Raw genomic sequence first — 19,476 nt, 5'->3', positions numbered from 1 at the left:
CTAACTATCCTGCCCGATTAAGGGATCAGGCATTCCACACTCCGACCCATAGAGCGCCAGTTTTCTTTCTCCTGATAACAACGTCCTCCTGAGCAGTCCCCGCCCGGAGATCCAAATGGGGGACTATTTTACCTCCGGAATATTTTACTAAAGAGGACGCCATCATCATTTAACCATACAGTAAAGCTGCATGCCCTCGAGTAAAATTACCTCTGTAGTTTCCCCTTGCTTTCAGCCGTTCACAGTACCAGCACAGCAAGGCCGTTGTGGTTAGTGTTACAAGGCCAGATCAGTCAATCATTCAGACTGTTGCCCCGGCAACTACTGAAAAGGCTGCTGCCCCTCTTCAGGAACCACACATTTGTCTGGCCTCTCAACAGATACCCCTCTGTTGTGGTTGCACCTACGGTACAGCTACCTGTACCATTGAGGCACGCAATCCTCCCCACCAACCGCAAGGTCAATGGTTCATGGGGGGGGGGGGGCTTCAATTGATAAAGAACTGAATTTCTTTAACTGGATTTCTTTTCATTATCGATCATACTTATTGTGCTGCATCAAATTACATAAAATATTGCACAAAATTTTAAAGATCTCACAGAGGAAAAATACATGGCACAAACTTTGTGTATGGTTGATTTTAGTTAGTATATTGCAGCAAATCTAATATAGATAAGATATTTAAATTTTATTTAAAACTGACAGCAGAAGGATATCTCATTTTGCTCTCGAGAGTTATGGGGTTTTATATCTGAGGGGTGGTCAGGTGCAATGCATCTACTCACATCCTTGCACACCAAGAATCATGTGATCGTAAAAATCATCATATCTTATAAAAAAACTCAAGGTGTTGAAATGAGTTTTTTTTTTTTTTTTTTTGCAAATGTTAGAACACAATGATACGCGTCTATTGTATGATAAATACTTAAATACTCAAAACTTTTTCATTCAGATATGTAAGTAACTTGCTGCAGTTGTGACAGGTCAGCAATGAGGATGCATTCAGATGTTCATAACACTGTAGGAAAACCCACGAGGCATGCAGATACACATCCTTAACACCTGGGGAAGGGAGTAACAGGATATGTATACACACCCACAGCAGTGAAAGGGTTAATAAGCAGAAACAGGTGCAGCAGAATACTTCTGTAAAGGAGGCTAGCAACAAATTATGATAGTGCTCATCTACCACACTAATAATTAAGGGAATTGCTTCCATGTACAGTTATACATATTGGCAAAAAAGCACCTACTTTGGAAAAAAGCAGCTACTTTGAAAAAAAGCCAAGGCTCTTCTTCTCCTACTACTCAGCAGCTGTTATCACCTAAATATTCAGAGCATTTATGTAACACTATACAGACCACTATCAGCTGTCTACATATTGGAAAAGTCAAGATATATTTATATTCTTTTAAAATCTTCACTTCTTTATGAATTGTATGGTTAAGTTAACTACTAGAATCCAGATATTCTGATAAGATATTGTAGGGTTGGCCAATAATGTATTCTTTTACTTTAGTTTTGAATATTCAGGGATTTTCAATTTTCTGACTGATGTCTGTTGGTAATGTGCTGCAGACTCTTGCACAATGTTGTTACACTCCATTCTGAATATTATTTCATTGTCATATCTGAGCCTTTTAAGAATGTCAGCTCCCTTAACACAAATCCCAGCCACTGTTCTTGTACACTGTTTACATCTTAATTGTGGCAGCTGACACCAAATGCACAATCAACTTGTAAACTGTGTATAAGAACAGTGGTTTACCATGATTTGTGTTGAGGGTGTTGACACTGTTAAAAGGCTTGGTACGACAATGACATATGTACATTGAGTGGATTTTTAAAGTTTGACACATGCTGAAGCAGTCTTTTGCAATATAACATTTTATAAGTATGGTAAGTCCAATGATGAAAATAAATAATTTCTACATAATGTCTTTCAAAAAACTCCTGTTATTATTCACTAGAAATTCTTGTCTTCTCTTTAGTAGTTGCCTTGTTCTGCTTGACTTTTCTCATCTTTTGCAGTTTACTAAAGAATTTTTGTTAAATGATTCCTGAAATGCTAGCTTGTTCCTTACTTTAATCTGGTTTATTCTTAAATAAATATTCATTATGTACATTTCTCATGTCCTACTGGATGAGTTTACATACAGACTAAAAACAGAATATAATTAGATTTTGAAAAAGAACAGAAAGAGTTGACTGTATCTTCCCAGTCTTCCAGGCGGTTGATGAATCTGTTTCTTACTATACTGGAATTATCAATTCCCGAGGATATGTGAAGCATGTCATCCATAACTCTCAGTTTGAGGAAACATAAGGAATCACAATAAAGAGACTATTGCTCAATACATGAATATCCGTGGTGTTCAACACAACCAGCCACCATCAATTTCTTACCTCTGGTCCTAGGTTCAAGCACTGAAAGAACAATTTGAATTCTTCAACAGATATGTCACCACTCTTGTCCTTGTCAATAGCCTGAAACAAGAAGTGCTGTTAAATTTCCTCTGATGGAATTTCATTGAATTGTTTACATTCAAGCTGTTCACTCAATTAGACAATCAATGTTCTGAGCTTGCACTACTGAAAACAGAATTACAGAATAATTATGGCAGATTTGGTAAAGCATTCTGCAATGATAAATGATACATAAGTACTACAGTGGGATAAAAATTTCTAGCTACATTTGATCCACTTACAAACCATAGCTGCATCAAGATGTGAGAAGTTACCATGTGTAATCAGTAGAAGAATAGAAAAAATGCAACAACAGTTGTAAGACTGGTCATCTGTAATTAGATTGGGAGGTAATTAGAGAGAGTTCAGTTTCGATCTTGCTTCTGGTCAGTTTTTATTCCGAGCTGTAGAGAAGCACAGCTTGTGGTTGAAGATCCAATGGGATGTTATGAGAGCTCTCTGGAAAGTAAAATCCATTTTTATGTAGCAAGAGAAGTAGCTGGGGAGGGGGGCAGGAGACATTCAATACACTGTACACTGACTCATGCAGTATGTCAGTGTGCTTAGACTTGTGATAGTGAGAAAGCCACATTTCTTCCCAGTCACCTGCAACAGCCTTTCAAATTTAATGTTGCAATTGCAAATCCCATCAATTGTGAAACTCGTTCTGTAATATAGTTTTCAGTGGAAAAAAAAGAACAACTTACTCTCATCTATTGAAATTTATCATGAAGTTTCCGTTGTATGTGAACTAAGTGTTTCGTGAAGGTGTTAAAACAAAGGATAAAAATTCAAGAAGACATCAAGCGTGTATCTGTTTGTTGTCAACTATGAACTACTACAGAAAGAACAATTTGAATTCTTCAACAGATATGTCACCACTCTTGTCCTTGTCAATAGCCTGAAACAAGAAGTGCTGTTAAATTTCCTCTGATGGAATTTCATTGAATTGTTTACATTCAAGCTGTTCACTCAATTAGACAATCAATGTTCTGAGCTTGCACTACTGAAAACAGAATTACAGAATAATTATGGCAGATTTGGTAAAGCATTCTGCAATGATAAATGATACATAAGTACTACAGTGGGATAAAAATTTCTAGCTACATTTGATCCACTTACAAACCATAGCTGCATCAAGATGTGAGAAGTTACCATGTGTAATCAGTAGAAGAATAGAAAAAATGCAACAACAGTTGTAAGACTGGTCATCTGTAATTAGATTGGGAGGTAATTAGAGAGAGTTCAGTTTCGATCTTGCTTCTGGTCAGTTTTTATTCCGAGCTGTAGAGAAGCACAGCTTGTGGTTGAAGATCCAATGGGATGTTATGAGAGCTCTCTGGAAAGTAAAATCCATTTTTATGTAGCAAGAGAAGTAGCTGGGGAGGGGGGCAGGAGACATTCAATACACTGTACACTGACTCATGCAGTATGTCAGTGTGCTTAGACTTGTGATAGTGAGAAAGCCACATTTCTTCCCAGTCACCTGCAACAGCCTTTCAAATTTAATGTTGCAATTGCAAATCCCATCAATTGTGAAACTCGTTCTGTAATATAGTTTTCAGTGGAAAAAAAACAACAACTTACTCTCATCTATTGAAATTTATCATGAAGTTTCCGTTGTATGTGAACTAAGTGTTTCGTGAAGGTGTTAAAAGAAAGGATGAAAATTCAAGAAGACATCAAGCGTGTATCTGTTTGTTGTCAACTATGAACTACTACAGAAAGAACAATTTGAATTCTTCAACAGATATGTCACCACTCTTGTCCTTGTCAATAGCCTGAAACAAGAAGTGCTGTTAAATTTCCTCTGATGGAATTTCATTGAATTGTTTACATTCAAGCTGTTCACTCAATTAGACAATCAATGTTCTGAGCTTGCACTACTGAAAACAGAATTACAGAATAATTATGGCAGATTTGGTAAAGCATTCTGCAATGATAAATGATACATAAGTACTACAGTGGGATAAAAATTTCTAGCTACATTTGATCCACTTACAAACCATAGCTGCATCAAGATGTGAGAAGTTACCATGTGTAATCAGTAGAAGAATAGAAAAAATGCAACAACAGTTGTAAGACTGGTCATCTGTAATTAGATTGGGAGGTAATTAGAGAGAGTTCAGTTTCGATCTTGCTTCTGGTCAGTTTTTATTCCGAGCTGTAGAGAAGCACAGCTTGTGGTTGAAGATCCAATGGGATGTTATGAGAGCTCTCTGGAAAGTAAAATCCATTTTTATGTAGCAAGAGAAGTAGCTGGGGAGGGGGGCAGGAGACATTCAATACACTGTACACTGACTCATGCAGTATGTCAGTGTGCTTAGACTTGTGATAGTGAGAAAGCCACATTTCTTCCCAGTCACCTGCAACAGCCTTTCAAATTTAATGTTGCAATTGCAAATCCCATCAATTGTGAAACTCGTTCTGTAATATAGTTTTCAGTGGAAAAAAAACAACAACTTACTCTCATCTATTGAAATTTATCATGAAGTTTCCGTTGTATGTGAACTAAGTGTTTCGTGAAGGTGTTAAAAGAAAGGATGAAAATTCAAGAAGACATCAAGCGTGTATCTGTTTGTTGTCAACTATGAACTACTACAGAAAATTGATGAAAACCTTGTGAAAACCTGTATTACATGATATCTTTAGTGCCACACAACTTTCTGCAGTTTTCTATGAGTGTTTTGAATGAGGTTGTGATTAAATAATTAGTATACCATAAGTTCCTTGCTTGTTGGGTTCCAAGCATCCTTTCAGAAAACTGCAATGTCAATGAATTACTGCTTGTCTAGATTTTCTTCTCCTTTATGATGTGGAAGGAAAAGCCCTACTGAACAGAATTATGACTGATGGTGAGAGGTAGTTTACCAATGGTAACATGGAGACACAATGTCAGTCAGTGGTGTGTGTTTCTATTGCCTCACACATCAAACCAAAAAACACAAGCCAAGCTTTTATAAGTCCATATGGATACAATTTTTTGAAACAGTAATTCTTTACTGTATGTGTGTTTTATGGGATGTGAAAGGACAATCAATACTGAATGTTACTGTGAGCTATTAAGAAAACTGAGAAGAAAATAAGCTACACTTAGTCTTGACTAAGGGTATCATGTTTTTGCACAGGAATGTAGACCATGCTTTATATTGTTCCCATTTCTTATGGCACTTTTGTCCTTGAAAGCCTTGTTATTATATCCTAAAAAGGTTCTTTACGTCATATACAATTATTTGATATTGTTTCATTCTAGTTCTTGTAATACTGTGTAATCTATGCTATTGTCAACTTCTTTTTTCCAGATATAGAACAATATTTGTTTTATAAGCATGTTCTCATTCATTCAGCAGAGGGACCCAAGAATAGTAAGCATAACTTTGCCATTATTTCTGATACTTTGGTAGATCATTTATTTTTTAGTATTATTATTGTGATAATAATAATAATAATAACAATCATTATAAAGTATCTCTATAATATGTTAAATTGAAAGTACCAAGAATGGGCACAAAATGGGAAGCCTGGCAACCACAGCCTATTGTTAGAAATCATTCCAGCAAATACTTGGAATAATCTGAGGAAAACCGAGGCCACTGATTCCACACACACATCACTTGCAAGCAGTATTCCCTTTACAGTCCGAATTATAATGGTATTGCAAGTTCATTCCTGTAGGCCATTTGTTCAGTGCCACTTGAACATACCTTTGATGATGAAGCATACTGGCATTTTCTTTCACCTTTCTGCTTTTTTTTTTTAATAGGTTACTAGTGACTAAGGTTTACCTAACAGTCACTTTTATGGCCCCAGAGTTGTACACACCTTTCAAGTAGGGTTTCTTTTCATTTTATAACTTTTAGTTTGCAACATACAGGCAGTTTATTCATATGGCCAGTACACAAATCTTGCACATCATGGATAATTGTTTTTGTACACATCTTGAATGTATTGCGCTAGATGTGATTATCTGCAGTGACATCTTGTATCATATCTCTAAATAATGCATGCCTATAATCCATAATTAGAACTTCAGTCCAAGTGACATCTGCTGCAAGAGCAGTTTCTTTGGCTCCATGATCAACAATTCATTACTGATAATTCCAATATGTGGTTTCTTCCAGGTGATGATAACAGATTTGTCTTTTTCACACATTGGTAGCAGCACTTCACTGATCCTGTTTACAATAAGGTTTTCTATCTCCTGGCACTAAAGTTCTTTAGAAATGAAATCTTGAGGCATCAGGTGTTCTGCCAGATATGTGTCATCCATGTACAATACTTCAATAGTGTGACTTGTGTTTGCCAGGCAGTAGAGACTCTATGGTGACAATATATTGGCATTTTAAGAAGCTGGACAAACTCTGACAAAGCAAAGGGTTGAGACAGTATGGGCAGAAGAGGTACAGGAATATCAAGAAGCTGGGCAAGCTATGACAAAGGAAAGGATTGATGAAGGAAATGAACCACGTTGTCGAGACATTGTGCAAGGATGGCACTGATGTTTGGCAGAACACCCAACATCTCGCAGTGTAAATCAGGAAGGGTCAAGAATTACTTCTTTAGAACTCTTAGGGCCAACAGCGAATCACTGAGTTTAATTTATGGAGCTGTTGTCTCAACAAACATCCAACCTAAAGGCAGAAAACTAGACATCCTTGAAACACTCCAAATATACAAACACCAAATGAAACAACCAGAATCCATCTTAAATGACAAAAATGACAATATTTACAATAGTATCATCTCTGTTTTCAGCAACTGCCTACACTCTTAAAGTACACACACACACACACACACACACACACACACACACACACACACACACACACACACGTGCACATATCCTAATATTTACCATAAATATTGACAGCCACCAAGAGTACAAGAGATTGACCTCATTCACAGATAATTCATCACACCAACAGCTTGTACCCCCTGTCAGCTTAAAACTGTATGTACATCAACTACTGGCACAAATGTATATCTATCTGCATATTTTATAACATTAACCAGTGTATTACCCCAACCTTTAGGCAGCTAATATATGCAACATGTAATCTTAAGACTCCTTGCCATGTAAATGTTTGCTCTCATATAATCACTCCTTCCTTCCTCTCTCTCTCTCTCTCTCTCTCTCTCTCTCTCTCTCTCTCTCTCTCTCTCTCTCTTTCTTCAAAGAGTGTCATCTATGTATGATTTTACTGCTGTAGGCAATATGATCATTGTAATTCAAGCCTGTAACATTTTACCTAATTGTTATTAGCAAGTATGAAGTTTAAGCCATTTTAACATTTCACCTGATTGCATAAACGAGTACGAATGTTTAGCTGTTTCAACCTTTCAAAACTGGATTTATATACCACCTGAAGTACACACACATATATTTGACACCTCAAAACAAACACCTCCAAATGGTTTAAACGATTATTCTGTAATAATGTTGTTACAATGTATATTCTTTGCACTTTGCGATTATGTCTTCTCTTCTGCTGTACGAACCTTGCACCCAGCTGTTTCCAGACGCCATATTTGTTTACAAATGTGGCAGTATACATGTGAAGTGTTACGACAAGAAAAAGGAACCTGTGACCACTGGAGGTACTCTAGTTTACTTATTAAAGTTTACCATTAAATATCAGTTTAATTTTTTGTCAAAAGTTATCCAAAACCATATTCTGAAATAGTGTCTTGTTTCTCCACTAGGCAGTGCCACAAGTTCCTCCAAATGTCGTAACACAACATTCACACATATGTAATACTAACTAATGTAAATCCACCCGATGATGGAGGTTTAAACCTTCGAAACGCATCGTGGAAAAAAAAAATAAAACGGTGACTGGTAACAGTAAACTTGTTGTTTCATTTAATAAATGTACAGCTTCTAGTATGGCTACAAATTCCTCATTCATGAGGTCTGTGTCTGTTGAATAAATCAACTTTGGGTTGTAGAATGCCCTTCCAATAGAGCTGGTAGTTTCAAAGTCTTTAGTGAGGATATTGACTATTTGTGGATTCTGTCTTAAAGACTGCACCGTAATGCTGCTATTTATGTCAGCACAATATTCAGAAGAAAAGACAGATATTAGTTGGAATGGTATATTAAAGATTTTTAGTTGAGTTAGCTTTCCCAGAGATCTCCTGAATGTGTAAATATGTTTATACTAGAGGAGTAATAACCCTAGCTATCTCAAAGTGTCCAGTGAAGCATTTTAGTCAAATTTGAAATAATTGGTCTGCGGTTATTTGATACATTTGGAGCTCTTTTAAAAAGAAAATTGGCTTGGAGTTACAGCTGGAGTTTTAGGTGCTTAAACTAACTGTGCATTGGCTGGAGAAGAGTGGACTGGACTGGATTGCCCCCACAGAAACCTGCCACTCTGTATTGACAGTTGTTAATTCTCTCAAAACAATTTTCCAATGCAGGTCCATAACAGATACTCCATTAACCCTTGGACAGGTGCACCATCTGTTACGTTACCAAGGTAAACAAATAAGAACAGAATCACAGTTTAATCTTAATTTAATCAAACAATGATGAAATAAACTTACATTATGCGAGCTAAATCACTATTTCACTAAACAATAGTAAAATTAAAATTAATTATATAAATAGTTCATTATACATAAAATAGTTCATTATACATACAAGTGTTATCCCATATTACTGACCCATTCACAGCATTAAACAGTGCAGTTGCATCAGATCCCAGCCAGCTGTTTATTCAATTGCTTATTATCTCACAGACAACTGCCTCACTGTGGGACTGCACTGCTAGCTTGGAATCTGAGTCATTTTCTTGCACGGACCATAAATATTTTCTCATCTACCTCACTGTTTATTTTACATTGCTACTGCTCACTTGGACATTTGATAGCATAACATAACAGTGTGTTGGGTGAAGCAATAATGAAAGAATAGGTACAGGCTTGCAATTGTAAAACAACAATTGAACAGTACAAGACAATGTCATTTGTGACTGGCTCACTTTATATATAGGCACACTCGCTCAAGGGTTAATGAATGACTGGGTGTACCATCTACTGGTAGGGCTATGGAGCTGACCAGATGCTCAGCACCACCGAAATCTTATCATTGATATGATTACGTTGGTAACCACTCTGTCAGCATGTGACTTATGTGCATCTCCCACATTAATAGATCATGAGTCCTATTTCACAATTTCTTTACAGGGACATGGCACAGTTCAACTACCTTAGAAAGAGTCAGTGCAAGTTGGAAAAAAAAAAACTACAGGAAAAGTTAGCTGCAGGGATTTTCCATAGGCATCTTTCTTGTAAGGCATTATTTGAGCGCAGATATTGTAGTAATCAGTTGAATCCCACACCCTTCTGGAGGTACACCCTTGAAGTAGAAACATACATCATACTGAAGAACTTTCACCTTCTCTAAGAATATACTAAGTATGTCAGGAGTGTAAACATTGAACAAGAGGGACACCAAAACTGTAACTTTCAGGAAATCTATGTTCTTAGTTCTTGTACATGCCTTTTGATTCATATGACAGGAAGCAGTCAGAGATAAAAGACAATAACCATTCTGTAAAACCATGAGGCATATTTTGTTACTTTAATGTCTTGCCACTGGGAGAGCAACATTCTTGTATGTAATGCTTGAGTCCAGAAACACTGCTAGATAGCAGACATTTCTGCAGAAATAGAGTTGAATTTGAATTCTTTCAGGCCAGTCTTTTTGGATGTTACAATAATTAGAAATGTTGTTGTGTACTGCACAAGTCTGTAAGGCTCAAAGTAAATTTTCTTTTGATCAGCTTCTGTAATTGTTCCATTAACCAACTATAAAAGGGCTAGGACAGGCGAACAATCACATCATTATTGACATATTGTTTGCTTTACCATGGTAATTTGTTTGTTTAGTGGTTTTTGTTAGAGATAAAGAACAGGTGTAATAAACCATGACAAGGTCACATCTTCAACAGTATTATTGGTAAGGCACATTGTCAAGCATAGAAGAAAGTTACTCTATATTCCTTTCCTCTGTCTTCGTATATTCTTATAGGGTACAAAGTGGCACAACCTTCCCAGTAATAGTCAGACAGCTTTTCTTCATGAATATCATACTCCCCTGATATATTAAAACACACTGTATTCAATGATATAAATTTTTAAACATGGTTGTAGACAGGAAGGAGATAAAAATATTTAACAACTATAATTTTTTTTAAAATATAGGTAAGTTCATCAGTAGTGGCAAAGGGTTGTATTTATTTGCTACTGTAAAGATTAATTAGCTTACAGTTTTCAAGTTTGTCTCAAATTTTGACAGTTAATATTTTTTAAGACTTGCTGTAGCTTAGTGGTGTTGATTTTTATTAAGTTTAACACAATTACTTCTTGCATGGCCTCAGGATGCGCAACACATCAAGAGACAACATATAATCAAACAGGTAGTTGTGAAATGGAAATACAAACTATGAACAACAAGAAAATGACTTCTTTATCTCATAGCTTGACTGTTTCAAATCTCTTATTACTGGAGGACAGCTGGTACAACGTATCAAAAGGAAGAGTCTCTTGAGGAAACTAAATTTATGAAACAAAATTGCTACCCTGTACTTAACTTCAGGCTAGTTGTCAGTACTGTCAACAGATATGTATAGCAAGCAGTACATGCATTATCCTAGCTTTCAGAACTAATATTGCGTTTGTTGGGAAGGAGAGAGTTGTAGGCTGGGGAAAGTTAAAAAGTGAGGGCAGGTTACTCAGGCCATGGGACGACAGGGATCCACATATTTTGAGGACAAGTGAATAACTCTCTTCTCCCTAAGGACGAAACTATTAATCCTGAAGGCTTGGTAACTGTGTGTACTTTTATACACTATGTGATCAAAAGTATCTTGACACCCCCAAAAACATTTTTTTTTCATATTAGCTGCATTGTCCTACCACCTACTGCCAGGTACTCCATATCAGCAACCTCAGTAGTCATTAGACATAATGAGTGAGCAGAATGGGGCACTCCGCGGAACTAACAGATTTAGAACATGGTCACTTGTATCATATGTCTGTATGCGAGATTTCCAGACTCCTAAACATCCCTAGGTCCACTGTTTCCAATGTGATATTGAAGAGGAAACTTGAAGGGACACATACAGCACAAAAGCGTAAAGGCCGACCTCATCTGTTGACTGACAGAGTAATAGGTAGACACCTATCCAGACCATCACACAGGAATTCCAAACTGCATCAGGATCCACTGCAGGTACATGACAGTTAGGTGGGAGGTGAGAAAACTTTGATGTCATGGTCAAGCGGCTGCTCACAAGCCACACATCATGCCAGTAAATGCCAAACGATGCCTCAGTTGGTGTAAGGAGCATAAATACTGGTCGACTGAACAGTACAAAAATGTTGTGTAGAGTGACAAATCATGGTACACAATGTGGTGATCCAATGGCAGGTTGTGGGTATGGCAAATGCCTGGTGAACGTCATCTGCCAGTGTGTGTAGTGCCAACAGTAAAAGTCAGAGGTGGTGGTGTTATGGTGTGGTTGTGTTTACATGGAGGGGGCTTGAACCTTTGTTGTTTTGTGTGACACTACCACAGTACAGGCCAACATTGATTTTTTAAACTCCTTCTTGCTCCCCACTGTTGAAGAGCAATTCAGGGATGGCGACTGCATCTTTCAACACGATCGAGCAGCTATTCATAATGCACGACCTTTGGTGGAGTGGTTACACGACAATAACATCCCTGTAATGGACTGGCCTGCACAGAGTCCTGACCTGAATCCTATAAAACATCTTTGGGATGTTTTGGAATGCCAACTTCATGCCAGGCCTCACCGACCGACATCAATACCTCTCCTCAGTGCAGCACTCCATGAAGAATGGGCTGCCATTCCCCAAGCAACCTTCCAGCACCTGATTGAATGTATGCATGCAAGAGTGGAAGCTGTCATCAAGGCTAAGGATGGACCAACACCATACTGAATTCCAGTATTACCAATGGAGGGTGCCACAAACATGTAAGTCATTTTCAGCCAGGTGTCCAGATACTTTTGATCACATAGTGTATGTATCTGTAAGTGGTACTGAAATTTGTCTTGAAATTAAGTACTGGCCAGCAATTCTGTGTCATAATTTTATACAGAGTGAGCCAGAATTCCACTGAAAACTTCAGAGGTTGCTCAGGGATACCTTCTGAGTATTTTGGTGCAAGGGCCTTTGGTCTCTGGCAGCGTATTACAGAGTGTGATTATTATTTATTTGGTTCGTTACCATGATCACCCTTTTTCCAGTGAAAATACCTTTAAAAATGTGAAGAAGCCTGTTATAGGCAATAACCAAAATGTATAACACACAACACGGAGTTATGCAACAATCCTCAGATGCATAAGTACCTCAGTGTAATTAGTGTCACTGGAAGAACAGCTCATTACTGAACACAAGTTTGAGAGTGAAGAGACACACAGTGCATACTATAATCATTTTCAATCTTCTGCAGATATTTTCAGTGTGATACAGAACAAAGTTGACTGGGAAGAGAAACAAAAAGAAATGCAGTAATTCTGCAATGAGCTGACTGAGACCATGGGTCCCTTACACCAAAATATTCATAAGGAGTCCCTGAACAGTTTCTGAAAGTTTATCAGTGGAGTTCTGGTTCACTTTGTAATTATTATAACTAAGAAGGAAATATCATCTGAGAAAGTTATAAACTCTCAAGGAGACAGAATGGATGATAAGTATAAATCGCTGAGAGGCAAAATTCCAAGTGAAAGGCATGTCTGGAATGTAAGCACCATTTTGGAAAAAAAGCTCGTAAAACATTTTAAAACAAAAACTTATTTCTAGAAGAAAGAGCACTTCTTAAACTGTTTTTCTATATATTTGTCACCATCGTTCAGGCATTTGTCACAGCAGGACACCAACTTTTTTATATCCTCTTCATAGAAAGATGCCACCAGTGAAGACAGCCACTTCTGAAAACAGTTTTTTGCACCATCATAGCTGTCAAAGTGTCTTCCTCCAAAATCACTCTTCCAGTTCAAGAAAAAGTGGTAGCTGGAAGGTGTGAGATGGGGGCTGTATGATGGGTTATTGAACTGCTCCCAACCGAATTGCTGAGTAATCTTTTGAATGACACAAGCACAATGGGAACGTGCATTGTCATGAAGCAACACGTCTTGACTCAGCATTCCATGCCTTTTGTTTTAAACTGTATGCTGGAATTTTCTCAATTTTTTTCATGCCTTTTGTTTTGAACTGTATGCTGGAATTTTCTCATTTTTTTCATTATAATATTACACTGACAATTTGACCTATGGGAAAGAACTCATTAAGCAGAATACCCTGCCTGTCCCAGAACACAGTGCACATGTTTTTTGTGCTGACAAAATTGTTTTGAATTTTTGTCTTTTGGTGCATAATCAGTACCGCCACTCAATTGGCTGTTGTTTTGAGTCTGGAGTGACATGAGCAATCCAAGTTTCATCACTGGTCACAGTTTTGTTACGAATTCATCTCCCTCATCACTGCATTGGGTAAGAAATGTCAAAGCACTGCCAAGTTGCTTCATTTTGTGGACACACTTAAGCATTTTCAGAACTCAACGGGAACACAATTTCTGAAAGTTTAAGTGATTGACAATCTTATCCAAAACTGTTTATGAAATTTGTGGAAACTCATCACAAAGCATTCTTATTGTGAACCATACTTTACTAATTTTGTCATTCACTTTCTCAACCAAACTGTCATTGATGACAGAAGGCCACCCACCCCATGCTTCGTCATAAACATTGGTTCATCTATAATTGAATTGTCTCACCCACTTTCTCACCATTCCACCAGTCATTACATTTTCACCATAAATCTTTACAAGATGAAGTTCAGCAGTTCTTTGCACTCAAAAATCATATTACAAAATGCACTTCACTATCTGTGGGCTCAGAGACCATCTTAAACATTTTGAAAAATCAGCAACAAATGTAAACACAACAGAATCCAGCTGTAATGGTGTCAATCGAAGGAAATGATCCAGAGAGATTACTGTGAATGTGCAGAAGAGCAACATTAGTGCTGTGGTGGTGTTGGAACAGAACAGTACTACTTTCCAGACACCACTCATACAACACAATTTCCTACCTTTTTCCACCTCTTTAAGGTAAGTACTGGTCAGTAATTCAGTCGTCTTCTTCTTATACAGTATTCATTTTCATGAAGCAATTTAATTCACAGTGTATCTGTAAACCTTTTCAAAAAATATAAGGAAAACGTCTAAGTGTTCTCTGACTTGAATGTCGACATTACAGTCAGTTACTATATCAAGTACCAAGGTATGACTACTGTAGATAACAAACATATATGAAAAATTTCAACAGAAAATTGTGCAAATGGATTACTTTTGTAGTTAAAAAGTTGCAAATTATGCAACCAGCACATGAAAATGTGTTAGTGCATAACGTACCTTGAAGAGATGCGAAAGAAAGTGATGTGATTTCCTTTTAAGAGACTTGTCATTGATCACATGATGCATATTCTCCAAATATTGTTCTGTGGTAACCAAGTTATATGGGTGTGCAATACCCCATTGCTCTTCCCACACCACCTGGGAAAAACAGATTTAGTATCAGCAATAACAACAGCATTTTATTCCAAACAAAGAGTCTTAAGTTATTTCCAGATGTATTTCTGTAATGCTAATAGCATCTGTAGTTTCATGGGATTGCAGTGAAAAAGTATCTAAAGTCAATTGTTTGACTAGCTTTGTGTTGAACATTGTTAAAAATACTTTATAATACCTGAAGAGCTGCTCTGAACTCTTCTTCCTGTTTCTTTGTCAGATGCCCCAGGTTAATGAATCTGTCTGCCAAAATATTAAAGTCATCCATTGATACTACACCATCATGATTCAAATCAATGAGTCCATGAAACGTCCGAATTTTTCTTCGCCAAAATTCTGTGTTACCCTACAGCAAAAAAATAATGAAAGTTTTATTTTGAAATGTTAAGAGAATATAGGTTACATAATTTTTAAGAAATTTGTCTGAGTGGACAATACAAGAGAAATATTGTGAAATGGGTTACATTGAAAATGATAAATGTGACTGTGAACAAATACAGACTTTGTAATATATTTCCATGCGCTCAAATCTATACAAAGCTGTGAATGAGCAAGACTTTATTTTTACCATAGAACAATATAAAAAAAATATTTACTGCACTTTGGACTGGAAAAATACAGTAATGCATTTAGTCAATCTGCCTTGCTTTTCTTTGTAGGATACAACTTCTTTCTGACATTTCAGCATTTTCTGTGCATTTAAGTAGTACAAAACAGTCAAGAATGGGCCAATGAGACTAGCAAAGAGGCTTTGACCATCATTAATATATCCTGTTATAAAAAAACTAAGTATCTGAATTTGTAAAAAATAAAAAATGAATGGCTATATAATTTCTGTAAGAGAAAAACAGGCTCATTAATGCTGATGTATTTGATAGCAAACACACATTATTTATGGCAATAAAAGCCAAATTCCTGTTACATAAGCATTTGCATTCCAGTAATAATAAAGACTGTTCTGCCACATACCTTTCTAAAAGAAATTGTAAAATAGGGGAAAGGCGACCACTCACCTACAGCAGACTGATGTGTGGCACACATGTGTATGAACAGAAAGCACTACTGACACTTGTTTTTGAGCTCTTTCTCTTTTTCTAAAAAAAAAGAGGTACACACATTCACACACACAGAAACCCAAACGCATAATCATGTGGTTACAAGTCTCACCATGGTTTCTTTCCCTTATTTCACATATTAGCACCTTATAAATTAACATTTTGTAATAGTGTGTTGCGCAAGCAGTGAAGTACAATACTGCTTAGATATGTTTCAAGAGCCATTGGAAGCCATGACAACAACTGCCTTTCCTGTACCAAATTAAACTTTTTTTCATGTTTATTAATGTATTGATTGGAAAAGACACATATTTATTGATTATCAGTACAATTATACAAAATTAATGTTGGAACATGTTTTTTGCACAATGGACCTTTCTCTCTGCAGTGAAGTGTGTGCTGTTTTTGAAATTTCTTGTCAGATTAAAACTGTGAGACAGACCAGGACATAAACCCAGAACCTTGCCTTTCTCTGGCAAAGCTCTTAGCAGCTGAGCTATCTTTGCATGACTAAACAACAGATGGTAATCACGCTTTTTAGTCAACTTATTCACAAGCCGGCATCACCAAAATTTATTATCCATCTGGATGCCTATAAACATCATACACAACGCCTCATTTGATGTTTGCCCATTGACCTCTACTTCTGTCATCTGTAAATCATTTCGATTTGCTTGGAATTGGATAATGCCATTTTTTATATTATTAAGAGGTAAGCAATTGTCTGTGAATCAATCCTAAGCCTGTTCCATTATTCTCCAATCTGTCTAGGCAGCTTATTAATACACTTATGTTAACAGCAAACATTATAGTTTTTGAAGGATCCCCCATTGTCCTGGATGAATAATTTATGTAGTCAAGAACAGAAACAGCCCAATTACCAAGCCTTGTGGTACATTTAATCTTATTCCTGATGCATCATTTGCTAATGTGTTTTATTTAGACTGCTCCCCCTGTCCCTTTTCTGACTAACCCTTCATTTTATTTCACACTGTGTTTGTTCAATTAATTTCTAGTATCAAAATTTAATTGCTTTTGGTTTCTGCTTCACCACTTTTCACACAATCCCTATTTCATTTCCATATGATGCACCAGACATAAAGATTCAGAAACTTCTCTTTTGATTATATGTCAGTATTTGAAACCAGCAGAACACTTACTGACAAAATCATTATCTGATGGTCCCTATTTGCTTTTCATGTTCCTTTGTTTCGGCAATTTTCTGTTATCTTGCATCTCAGATGGGTGAATTTATCTACAATGCCTTCCCTAATATCGATTACTTAATAAATCACTCCTTGCTACTATTTTTCACTAGCTCTGTATTTGCTTTGTTAACCATTAATCAAAATCCTGTGCCAAGTATTCTAACCGTTACACAGTTCTCATAAAGTTTCTTGAGTTTTTACCAGCAGGACTATTTTGTCTGTTAATCTTAGCACTCTGACATGCTTCTTTTGAAATATCTATTTCTAATTTGAAATGTTGTTTCCTTTCCACCATTTTTTCTGTAACATACATACTAAACAACAGTGGCAGCGAGCTGAAATGTTACTGTTGTAACTTCCACACACAAATGACCTAGAATGATAGTACAACTTTATTGGACTGTAGCATGTACACCAATCACCGTAATATACACTGAACATAATAAGATAAGGCAAATGTATGCAAGCAGTAATAACATAATAACTGAGCATGAGTATAGCATGGCAGGGTTTAAATAGACACTTGCCCGTGGGGAGGGGGGGGGGGGGGGGTACTGAGAGAATGCATCAGTTACTATTTGCTGTTTCACAGCACACTCTCATGGAAGACAACAAACTGCTAATGTGCCTGACTTTCCAATGTGCGCACATTACTACATTCCTCTCCCCTTGGGGAACAGCTCAGATTCACAAGATGTCCATGGCTTCTTTTTCTGTGAGGCTCTCACTGAGATGATGTGCTGATACGAAGGGATATGGTTGAAAGTACTTGGGGCATGGGTAGGCAGCAGTGCAGTCCGTCTTTTCGTAACAACCCATACAGCAGGATGCCCCTGCAGTTGACAGCTCAGGCAGGGGCAGGCAGGGGAGACGGTTCTGGTGTGGACAGTGGCTGCACTGGTACTGGTAGTGGTAGCGGTATTGGAGAAGCTGTGCCACGTTCATCCACTGGTGATGGAGGACCTCTCATATGTCACAACAGAGACCCAGCAGACTCAGATGACCCATTGGGTGATGGAGGCTGGCATGGCACCGTCAGTGCCCCAGCCAGGGTTGTCTGGTCGTCCATGTGCAGGTGCATCTGGTTGTGATGATGTGCACAGAGACCCTCCTCCATATGGACATCATAGAGACAGTGGCCACGGCATCAGGAGATGATGGCGGGAATCCATTTTGGGTGATGACCAAACCCATGTGCCCAGACAGCCACCCCAGGCTGGAAACAGGATGATGGCTGCACAGGTTGGAGTCCTTGGCAGGACCACAGGAGATGCAGGAGTGGCCAGGGTTGACAATCTTTGAGCACTTCTGCTGGGCTGTTGTTGCCGAATGGCATGAACTGACAGGAAGACAGAAACTGATCTGAGGCAACATCAGGCAGGGACTGAGTAATGTATTTTTTGATTTGCATTTTGAATGTTCTAACTAACCAATGTTGCTGGAAGTCTTTTGATGGAAAAAACTTTTGACAGGACTGCCATGGTGGCAGAGGCCAAAGTGGACAGGTAATGAACAGCATGTGGGAACCGAGAGAATGCATCAGTTACTATTTGCCAGCATGCCTTAAGGAAAGGGTCAGCAAAATAGATGTGGAGACAGTCCTGGACCTGCAAAGGCTGCACCCACAGAGAAACTGTTGCTCACAGGGCAGCTTGCTGTGATGCTCGTTGAGAACATGTCATTACCAAATGAGTGATGTCACTGTCCAAACCAGTCCAAAAAACATGACAGTGGGTTAATGCCTTGGTGTGTGACACCTCCCAGTGATCAGCATGCAGCAATTGCAGGATCTCTGAATGGAGAGCAGAGGGAACCACTATGTGAGGAGCTGAATAATCCATATAAAGAAATAGAACACCACCAGTGACAGACAAACAATGCTGAAACGCATGGTGGTTAGGGCCTCAGGCCAGCCATGTTATATGCAGTGTACCACTTTCCGTAAAATCAGATCAGTAGCACTAGCCCGCATGACCAAGTGATTGGGAAACTGACAACAGTTCACTGAGCGCGTTCATCAAGTGGAAACAGAGTAACTCCTCCTGATCAAAAACTGGGTCAGACTGGCTGGAAGATGGGAGAGCACGGCAGGGTCCACATGTTTAGCCATAGCAGTTGTACCGAGAGAGGAACAACACCCGA

General features: G+C 37.9%; 1 protein-coding gene across 1 annotated transcript in view; it reads right to left on the bottom strand.

Annotated features, from left to right (window-relative positions):
* The window catches only part of LOC124711821 (sarcoplasmic calcium-binding protein), a 171,023-nt gene that overhangs the window by 5,499 nt on the left and 146,048 nt on the right, over nt 1-19,476 (bottom strand). The window contains exons 3-5 of the mRNA XM_047242048.1: nt 15,250-15,417; nt 14,916-15,056; nt 2,408-2,488 (exon numbers count right to left, since the gene is read on the bottom strand). Of these exons, the coding sequence (XP_047098004.1) occupies nt 2,408-2,488; nt 14,916-15,056; nt 15,250-15,417 (390 nt within the window). The remainder of the gene's footprint in view (nt 1-2,407; nt 2,489-14,915; nt 15,057-15,249; nt 15,418-19,476) is intronic.

The sequence above is a fragment of the Schistocerca piceifrons genome, chromosome 8 (genome assembly GCF_021461385.2).
Source record: "Schistocerca piceifrons isolate TAMUIC-IGC-003096 chromosome 8, iqSchPice1.1, whole genome shotgun sequence".
Lineage (NCBI taxonomy): Eukaryota > Metazoa > Arthropoda > Insecta > Orthoptera > Acrididae > Schistocerca > Schistocerca piceifrons.
Note: the sequence above shows the minus strand (reverse complement) of the source record. Positions and strands in the feature narration are given on the sequence as shown.